Consider the following 11141-nt stretch of genomic DNA (forward strand, 5'->3'; position numbering starts at 1 on the left):
CTTTTATTCGAACATTTTCTCATATTTAAATATTCAAACTTTTCGAAAAATATGAATAGTCTTATCTTCGACTTTTATTCGAACATTTTCTCATATTCAAATATTCGAACTTTTCGAAAAATGTGAATCCAAAGGGCTTTACTACGCACACATTCGTTCTTTTGTAATTTAAAAGGAGTGTAGTATTTTGACAATTCATTTCATTTAATATTCCTGATTTATTTGGAACGTTTTTATAATTACTAAGTTTTTCTATATATAAATATCTAAACTATTGCATCGTTATTAGTTATATTTTCAAGCTTCTCCGAACTGCAGTACTCCACTTCTATTTTTTATAGCAAAATACGAGTATATTGAAAATAGAGCCTTAAAAATTAAGGCTGGAAAACTCTGGAAGTTCGAGAGTAATTCGAGTGATTCTCGAGAGTATTTTACCCTATTATAGCGCGCTCTTTAGAAGATTGAGAGTATCATTAGGTTAAGCGGATAAATTTTTTCGAACTGCATGAATTTCTTTATGGTTGAATAATATAAAACAATATCTGTAATGTTTGATTATTTTGAGTTCGGATAAACATTTAAAAAAACGAACACCATATTTACAGGCATTGACAAGTATTTGTTTTTAAACGCAAACGCATATATGCTTATGTCGAAATTATATATTAACTATATTTTATGTTTTACTATTTTTATTTTTACTATATGATAATTCAGTTATTTTTATATGTATGTTGCTTATTAACTTCCGGCAGACTGGTGTAATAGTCTTACTTACTGACTGACTGCTATCTTTCTTCTCTATTGGAGCATAGGGCATAATTGTCACACAATTGAATATTTAACTATTTAATTGTATTGTATTTATTTTTCATTATTAACGTGTTTATTATTTAAAGGGTTTTTAGTTTTTGAAATAAAGACATTTTAAGGGCTTCTATATATTTACTATTATTTTTATATATAATATAAAAATTTATAATATATAATTTAATATAAAATTTATATAATTTACTTTTATTTTAAATAAATATTATTCACTTTATACTTTTAAATTAACAATTGTATTAACTTATAACAATTTAATTTTTTTTTTAAATTAATTTTTTTAATTTAGTTAATTGTGTATTGCTAATTTAAACTTTACCTGCAAGTAACTACTACCCACACATAGTGTTGTAAAAATATAAATAAATATATATATATAAACGTCATATGTTTACTCAAATATAGAAACAAAATAAGGCATAAATAATCGGTTAAATTTTTATATATTAAATTGTAAATCAAGTAACCCTTAACCCTATAATAATATAAATTAAAAAGTTCGTACATTAAAATTTTATACTTACAATTAAGTAATAAATTTTACAGAATATATTACATTACATACGTATATAAATAAAACATTTTTATAACTTATCTTATCTGAGTGTGATTTTTTGTACAATTGAAAATATATTAAATTAAATTTTTTATAAATGCTTGAATTAAAAACTTATCCTTATAACATTCAAACAACTAGTTATAAATGTTTTAGTCAATCGTAAGTACATAAATACATGAAATATTTACATATATAATACGTGTATATCATGTAATAAAAATAAAAAATTAAATCCAAAAAAAAATATTTGTAGATTTTTTATTCGCAATTTCTTAGTAAAAAAAAACCAAGCAAAAAACTAATGAAAATCTTTATAAAGAAATTAGTAACAGTAAAAGTATATATATCATTATATATTAAACTCGGAATTAAAACTTATGATAAATGTTTTTTATACTCTAATTATTTTTTTTTTATAATTGGCAAAAACAAAACAAATAATTTTCGAAGAAATTTTTTATAAGCATACATTTAATTATATTTAAAGTTTTTCAAAAAACTATATTCATTTAGTTATAAATGTATTTGCATGTAAGTAATTTAGATTTAGAGCAGCAATAGCATTTAGCCTATCAGCTGATTTCATAAAAACTTAAATTATATATATATATATATACATATATGTATTTTTTTAATGAGCAAAATGCAAATTATCTGAAATCATAGAAATTATAAGTAAAACAAAAAATGTGTGCAGGACACTACGAAAACACCTATTAACTAAATATACATATATATATATATAAAGTTAAGAATTAACAGACTAGTTACCAAAAAAAAAGATATTAAGAAAACTATATAAATAAACGCATACATTTCAATACAACCGCAATTAAATATTTACGCCCTACTAAAAATTTAAATGTTTATATAAATATTTTGTATACAAAAAAAAAATAAATAAATACATAAAGCGAAAAAAACAGCAATATAGATTAAAAATGTTATAGTTTCATTACATGTTGCCTTTAAATTTTCTTTGTTTTCTTATTCTACTTTTAATAGTAAAATTATTAAGGTAACAATATACACTAAAATTCTCAGATTAGTCCCACCAAAATTTCAAAAACTCAATCTCATTATTTTGAAATAAAAAATGAACATATATACAATATGGAATTTATATATAAATAAATTAAAACTAAGCTTCTTTTATTTTTTTAATAAAGCATTACGTTTCAATCCACTAAAGTTTTACAAAGCAAACAAAAAAATAATTAAATCTAATATGAAATAAAATAGAAAAATAAAATAGAAAAAATAAAATAAAAAAAAAGAAATAAAAAATTAAAATAAAATGACAGGCGCTACAAAATGTACATGAAACATAAATAACATATATATAAAAAATATGCATTACCAAAAACACTTATATATTAAAAAAAAAGAAAAACAAAAAACAAAAAACCAAAACAAAACAAACAAATTATATAGAAATATTAAAATAGTCATTTAAATTAATATTTAATTTAAGGCATAGCAAACAAAGTATGAAAACTAATGACAGTAGTCGAAGAAGAAGAAGCAAAAAAAAATAAGAAATCTGCTCATAATTACAACAAAAAATAGCACAATCGTCATATAAAACGTTAACGATTGTGGATCTAAAAGATATATACATAAAATTACTATATTTTACCACATGTATTAAACATAAGAAATTCAAAAATATATATATTCATATATATATATATTTAAATAAATAAACACATATTAACATATATTTTTCAAATTTGTTCGTGATGTTTTTTATACGATTTTCTTAAATTTCATATGAATGTGTATCTACCAATTATAAAAATAAATAAAATATAAAAGAAATTATGTAAATGCAAATATATATAAATACATATATATTAATATATATTACTACCATCAGAACTTTAATAAAGGCATGAGTTGTTTAATTTAAAATATTTGATTATTAATTTGAAATTTAATATAGTATTTTATTTGAAATTATCAATCTGGTCACAGTGCTCCGCTCCGTTGGGAGCTAGTACCCCGTTCATTCCTATTGATATTCATTTGAAATTACTCTCAAAATTACCTTCTTCTGGCATCCTCATCTCCCAATGGAGCATAGGGCCTCGACACCAGAGATAACATCCTAGTTTTACCTTTCGAAACGGCCAACAGAAGTTGGTTTAGCCTAATAAAGTAAATTAGATCTTTAGGCTGATCCTGAGAACTTAAGCATCTCAACACGAATTTTAAAAATCAAACTGGTTGTTTCTCTATCTGATACCTACAATATGCATTAAAGACATTGCTCATTTGATCATAATAACATATGAAACAGACACGTAAACGAACAAAGAACTTAGCACTGTGCAATATGGAAACACCAAACCAGAAGAACCAACCCATAATGGAATACTCCAAGGAAAAGAATTAATAATAAGAAGAAGAAGACACAGATGTTTCCTAGTCAAAATTTTAACAATCAGCTACTGCTCTTTAAAACTTAACTGTCATAACACAACGAGCCCATCTCTAAATGTTGTAAGTGAATTTATCTTTTATAAGATTAATTTCAACGGATATATATCTATCTGTTTTTATTTATTGTTAAACTTACAAAACAATAAGTTAGACTTAAAATTATCATAGCACAACGAGCCCATCTCTAAATGTTGTAAGTGAATTCATCTTTTGTTAGATTAGTTGCAACGGATATATATCTATATGTATCTTCATATATTATTACACTAAGTAGATAGTAAGACTTATATACATATATAGAAATGTTAGCAAATACTTTCTGACAGATTATGTATATATGTAAACTTCCTTTTCATTATCTCAATTAGCTTTATTGATAATGTAGATAGTTTGTTAACCTATAATAAAATATTAAAGCATCTGGTTAAACGATATGTAGTTTTATTGCTTAGTTTAATAAAATACTGAAGCATGAGGCTAAACATCTTTAAATAATAATATTGTAAAAATCCATGTTAGTGACTGTCCATCTTTAATCTGAACAGTAGTGGGAATACTACAACAAGAACCTCTATCCCGTTTGGTATTATAAAATATGCAATGAAAAATTTTTCTAACTTTATTTAAAAGATTAAGCGAATTTTTGGGTTATGTTCCGCAGTCTTCCGATCCGTTTGATATCCAGAGACATCTTATATATTTATATGTATTTTTAAGCACAAAACTTGCAGGAAAAACTGAATAACTGGTATTTAAAAAACTATATTTATTTACTATATTTACAGTACAATAATTAAACCTCAGAATCACATTTTTGTATGAATTTTGTATAAAAAATAGTATTTATTCCTGCTCATTTTTCGAATTAATTGCAATAGGGTAAACATACTAATAATGTCACTTATTTGTCTCTCATTGGCTTTTTTTTTTGTTTTTTTTTTTCATTTTAGAATTAATTTTATAAACTATAAGAAAATTAAATATCAAAACCACGAACTAGCTATATAGTTTTTATAATACATTTCTTTAAGATTTAATTGTGAGAATTTTTAAGAACTGACTGAATCTTATTCTGAATAGGATTCATTTATTGTATCGAATTATCCAAATCGTTCCGAATTTTTATGAATTTTTCAACTTAATTTTTAGAATAATAAATAATTGTACAATACAATAATTGTACTGGAAACATTCAAATAAACTACTTTGCTTTGTAGCAACATCAGGATAGTTCGAGTTATACCATAGACTTTATTTCAAAAAAACGGTGGTGGTTTTATATTTACAATACATAATTTCTCCTTTCTATTTAAACTAAAATTTATGTAATGTTCTATAGATGTAAATATTTAGCACCCTTATAGAGCATTTCAGTAAAAAATTATTTTACTAACTACTTGTAGTACATATATTTATTATAGTCCATATAATTTCATATATTTATTTTAATTATATCAGCTTAGGCTACCTTAAATATATTTCCTGTAACTATAGTAAATACATTGCAATTTAATTTATATATTCTTTAAAAATTTATTTCATATATAAGAATTAAATTTAAAATTTTTATGATTTTATTACAATTTACATATTACAATTTTTAATATATTTCATATAACATATTAATATACAACAAATTCTTAATCATAATTAGTTTATGAAATATTTTCAAGTTCTGTGTTTATTCTAATTAATGCTATAAATCTGTTTTGTTTTATTAATAAATAAAAAAATTATAAGATTTATTAAATTTCCAAACACATTACTTAAATACTTTTAATCGATTACAACATAATTGTAACTGAGCAATGTGTATCGATAGTTTGAATACATCAACCGAGCCTGACACATGAAGTCATTTTCGATTGCTTAACTTAAGGTAACCTTTTCAATCGAAATTATTTTTATTGCAAATTATGCTCAATTGAACAACAAAATTTAACAGATTGATATTAAATCTAAATTGAATACAATCAAAAACGCCATTATAATCTCGTATTGAAATCAGTATGAAAATAATAATACGGCTGTTGATAAATGCTATTAAGCATTTTAAACCAGTGTTAAATTTTCGAAAAGTTTAATTGCAATATATAAACGCGTTTATTATTAAAGCCTTAAGAAATAGTTTAAAGTTATGATACAAGCCTTAAAACATAGTTTTAAATTAATATACCAAGATGTTATTTGTGCAACACGATGTATATGCCAAAAATACACATACACTTAGTTGAAAAATCAGCAAATAAGGAAATAAAAGAAGCCACAAGGACTAATTTCACAGTTCGTGTGAAAACTTAGCAAATTAACTTACACTGTATGATGTTAAATTACTAAAATGTCAGATCTTAACATTTCATACAAAATATTTACCACAATTTGGTACTTGAACATATTAATTATTAAGCAACAATTTAGTACATTTAATAGAAATCGTAAGGAAGCCTGATATTAGTTATAGGCATATATAAATAAATATTTCAAAGCAAATAATCTAAGTAAATATATAATGATAAAAATTATTTATGTTTGTAAAGTTTTCTGTTAATTTGAATAAAAAACTTTTAAGTTAGTTTTTTATTTTTATTCTATATATAATTACAATCTATACAAATATGTAACCAACTTAATAGTCTTTTAATTAAATTCACAAATGCATATAAAAACAAAAATATAATAAAACGAGTAAACTCATAAATATTTTAGTTATAACAATTATTTGTAGTTTTTTATGTGGCGTCAGTATTTCTTTTTCTATATTATAAAAATAAAAATAACAATACCAACAATTGGATCCAATTCGAACACAATGAGAGTACGAAAACTATTAAAAACATTTTATTCTGCTTACATTGAAAATTTTTAAAAAACTTTACTGTGAATAGTTTTCTTTAATGTTATAAAAATTGCAATCTTATCATACATTATAAAAATGTTATCATACATAAGAAACCATACAAAATTGAAATAAAATGAGTATCATATTATTATTTTACAAACGCATTACAGACAATAAACAAGTAATTTTGTTCATACTTTCCGATCAACTTTCGATAAATGAATGAAGAGTAATCGGTATTTGCATACGAATTAATCGGTTTATGGCAACCGATGTCGTGCTTTGCCCACACTCCGCCATTTGAAACCGAACGTTTACGTTGTCTTGAGCGTGTGCGACGGGAAGTTTTAGAGAAAAGCCGCAAATTGGTTAATATTTTTGTTACATTAGTTAAGTGTTACTAAATTGAAAAATTGTAAACATGGCTGACGAAAAAAAGGTAAGGGCAATTCAGTTTAATATTAACGCAGTAAAATAAAAATTGCAAAAAAATTTGTTTTGAATAAATTGTGTACCGAATAAAAAAAAAAACGCGAACGACGCCGACAACATGGCGCGGCTTCTTAACAAACAATTTTTACTAAGTTTTTGGTTTATAACAATAACAAAGTTGGAACATTTTATGAAAAGATCTATAACTATTTAATTTTATATTAATGTTTATGTTTTTAAGAGTAGTTTGAAAGAAGTAGTGAAATTGCAAATTGTCGCTGCCGGGTCAGCGGCGTCTCTGCCCTCGCTTCTATAGTCAGCAGCAGATGGTGTGCGACATGTTTCTTTTCAATCATGAAAAAAGATTACGATTTAGTATTTTTTTTTTATAAAGCTAACATTTTTTGAAAGTTATAACATTTTAAAATGGTTGAGAAAAAATTGTAAAAATAATTTACCTAATGTAAAGTTTTTTTCTGTGCGCACAGTGGAACAAGAATATAAATTTTTCGTGTCGAGTTTAGTCTTGAAAGCTAATTAGTAATGATGATTTTTATTCGAAAATTTATATTAGAATACATAATTTTTTCATATATATATTTATTATTATAAATTTATTCCAAATAATAATATAAATTATTAAATATTGGGTAATATCTTGATTGTATTATTTATTTTCTATTTTTAAGGCCGCAGAGACCGAACACATTAACCTTAAAGTACTAGGGCAGGACAATGCCGTTGTGCAATTTAAGATTAAAAAGCATACACCACTACGCAAACTGATGAATGCATATTGCGATAGAGCCGTAAGTGAAATCTATTATCTTTAACATACCAATTTTGTATTAATTTAATTTTCTTTTATATATCAGGGTTTGTCAATGCAGGTAGTACGCTTCCGTTTCGATGGACAACCTATTAATGAAAATGATACCCCAACCTCATTGGAGATGGAAGAGGGAGACACCATTGAGGTCTACCAACAACAGACTGGGGGTTTCTAAAATGCAAATATTTAAAAACTAATCATAAATATTATAATAAATATATGGAATTAAAACACTTACCCCTTTTACAAAATAAAAAAGAATTTTATCATAACTAACTTTAAATTACATCTAAAATAAAAAATGAATAAGTAAGGCGATAAGATTTGAATTGCTCTTACTCTTGTCTTCATTTGAACAGTTTGACCGAATCTTAAATAAACGTAAACGGTAATGTTTTATTCCATACACGACAAAATAGTTTGTTTAAGAAATTCATTAAAATGGAAAATTAATACATATAAAATTAGTTTTAAAATAATTTAAATGTAATTTAAAACAAAGTAAGAATAAAGAAATATCAAAACAAAACTTATTACATGGCCTTTTCTTGTGGATTTCTGATTGTACGCAATTTGTCCCACTGTGCTAATATGAGTCATGTACAGTTTCTAAAGAAAGTTCTAGATAGGTATATATATTTAAAAAAAATTTTCTATATAATAGTTAAACGATATTTATAAAATTTGATTATACAGCGAACAAGCAAAGACATGCACGGTGTAGAGTTTCATAGTTTACGTATTATATTTTCACACGTGTCTTAGGCGAGATTTAATTCCATGTAAGCTCCACAAAATATTTCACGTTTAATTATGTTATCTATATATGTGGCATGTAATAGCGTTTTTATTATTATGCATAACAATAAACTGGGATGATGAAGGTACTAAGGACGCCCGACCTACATCCTGGAGCCACTAGTCGATTTCGATGATCAAGTGACATCCACAACACCCCCAAAGCGACTATACAAGCAGTTCCCTACGGACTGCAACAACAACAGCATAGTGTAAAATTTATATAAGGTAAAATTATTTATTAAGGTAAGTTCCCGGAACTAAGCTCCACTTTTGGAAGCGAAAATACTGCTAAAAATTTAATTAATTTTAAACGGAATCTAAAACTTAATTAAATGATGTTGTAAATATGTTAACAAATCATCATCATTTATTCTTTATAAACAAATGTTGCCTATATAATGACATCATTACAACAACATAACAAAAAAAAATATAAACACGTGTTTGCTGAACTAACATAACCTAAAAAAATGACAATAAAAGATATCGTTTAAATTGTATTTTATTACACAAATAGTTGTGTAGTTATGAAGGTGTCACAAATAAATATAGAATGAGTATATTTCCTCTCTATATTTCAGAAAAGAAAAGCCATGTAGGATAGAAAAGTTCTACTGATGGGTAACAACTCCTTTTTTGTTTCCATTTATATTTGTAAAATTTGTTGCAGTTTGTATTTATTTCCTCCACTAAATTTTTCCTAAAGACTATTAAAAATCCTAAGTGTTTTATAGGCCCATAGCTATAAAGTATATTTCGGGATTTTCAGATAATTTCAATAATTTAAAAAAAATGTTTAATGAATATACATATGTACATATACATACATTTTTAATGTCTCGAGGATCGCTTTTTCATTGGCTTGGAAGAGATAACGAAAGCAAACTTATCGGATCTCCTTAACTTCATCTGGAAAACCAAATGGTTTAACAAGGATTACAAAGGTTAACAACTCACCTCTCCCGGCAAAATTTTTGAGGGCATCACAATGGGCAACATATGCCTCCGAATGGAAGTGCTGACAACGGTCAGCACGCGCCTTCCGAACCTAACCTAACCTATACATACATATGTATTAATTAAATTTTCAATTAATTTCGAGAGTAGCTTCGGTTCTTGAATCACCCCCTCTGGTTATATTCCAGCGTTTTCCCTTTCGGTAGTATGTTTCTTTTTTTCTTGAAACTTTCCAACTATTTTTAAATAATATATACATTCATATGTGTGTATGTAGTCCTTTCGTATCAAAATCCTAGATACAACACTGCTAGTATAAGGAATATATATGTATATGTATGTGCCATGTGCATATAACTTTATAGACTAGGTAATGTGATGTGAAAAATATGTATATCATAACCAAATATTTATGTATGTATTTTTTTCCAAAAAACACCTTTGTTGTTGTTAGGCAAGGGGAAGAGAGTTTCGCAATTTAATGTAACTCATTTTATTTTTTTTTTCCTAATCACTTTTTTAGATACACATGTAAGCAATATGAATTATATACATATCTTTATAAAAATGGAACTTTTATGTGTTATAATGTATTACCACCAGAAATACGTATTTATATTAAAAAAGAACTTCTCTAGTTTATTTAATAAGAGGAACATTTTGTTCAATAAATTAATTATTCAATAATTAATTGTTGTTATTGACACCCAAATGAAGATTCTGAATCTTTATATTGAGTGAATCCCTGCTGAAACCTCAGTTAGTGACTCTTTGTCGTATATGAAACAAATGGTTTCCAAACGTATACTCAAAACACGTACCTGTATGTGTTGCGTGTACGTCTAAATGACCTCTGGTCGCCGAACTCAACGAATTGCATCGGGACATAGACTAGGCCATTCGGAGATCCTTGTGAGCTACAACAACAAGATGTATATATTATAAAGACGCTATTGAAAATACTGTTTATAAAGTATGTGGATCGTGCATCACATATTTTTAAGTGGTTTTTCTTATTTCATTTTAATTTATTATTAAGAAAATAGACTTAATTTATATTATATATCGAAAACATTGAAAAACAAACGTTCATAATTCCAATCAAATCACGACTTAGCTAGTGAAAACTTCTTTTGAAATGTTATTTAAATCACATGTAAGTAATTTTATTCTATCTGTTCTACCTACCAATGATCTTGACTTTAACCAAATGTGACTTATATTATTTTACTCCAAGAAATCAAAGTATCTAATTTTTAAAACAATTCTCATAAATATGTCTATGTATTGCTATTTAAACCTGATTTAATATTTTTAAATTAAATCATTTAAAATTCAAATACATAATTAGAAATAAGAAATTTAAAAATAAAACTCATTTGACACTGATTGCATTATTGAAATACTGCAATTAAGTTCTGAGTTCTTCAGGATTCAACATTAGT

At 25.2% G+C, this 11141-nt stretch overlaps 1 protein-coding gene across 1 annotated transcript; it reads left to right on the plus strand.

Annotated features, from left to right (window-relative positions):
• The first annotated feature begins 6950 nt into the window (after positions 1 to 6950).
• LOC119671589 (small ubiquitin-related modifier 2-like) lies at positions 6951 to 8183 on the plus strand. Its single transcript, XM_038082295.1, has 3 exons — positions 6951 to 7113; positions 7796 to 7915; positions 7982 to 8183. Exons 1-3 carry the CDS (start codon positions 7096 to 7098, stop codon positions 8111 to 8113), a joined length of 270 nt encoding a protein of 89 aa, XP_037938223.1. The 5' UTR covers positions 6951 to 7095; the 3' UTR covers positions 8114 to 8183.
• Positions 8184 to 11141: the final 2958 nt, after the last annotated feature.

The sequence above is a fragment of the Teleopsis dalmanni genome, chromosome 1, assembly GCF_002237135.1.
Source record: "Teleopsis dalmanni isolate 2A chromosome 1, ASM223713v2, whole genome shotgun sequence".
NCBI lineage: Eukaryota > Metazoa > Arthropoda > Insecta > Diptera > Diopsidae > Teleopsis > Teleopsis dalmanni.

Excerpts from the sequence above, each read along its gene's own strand:
- LOC119671589 (XM_038082295.1), top strand. Across the intron at positions 7,916-7,981 it reads ATGCATATTGCGATAGAGCC|GGTTTGTCAATGCAGGTAGT; the intron begins GTAAGTGAAATC and ends TTTATATATCAG.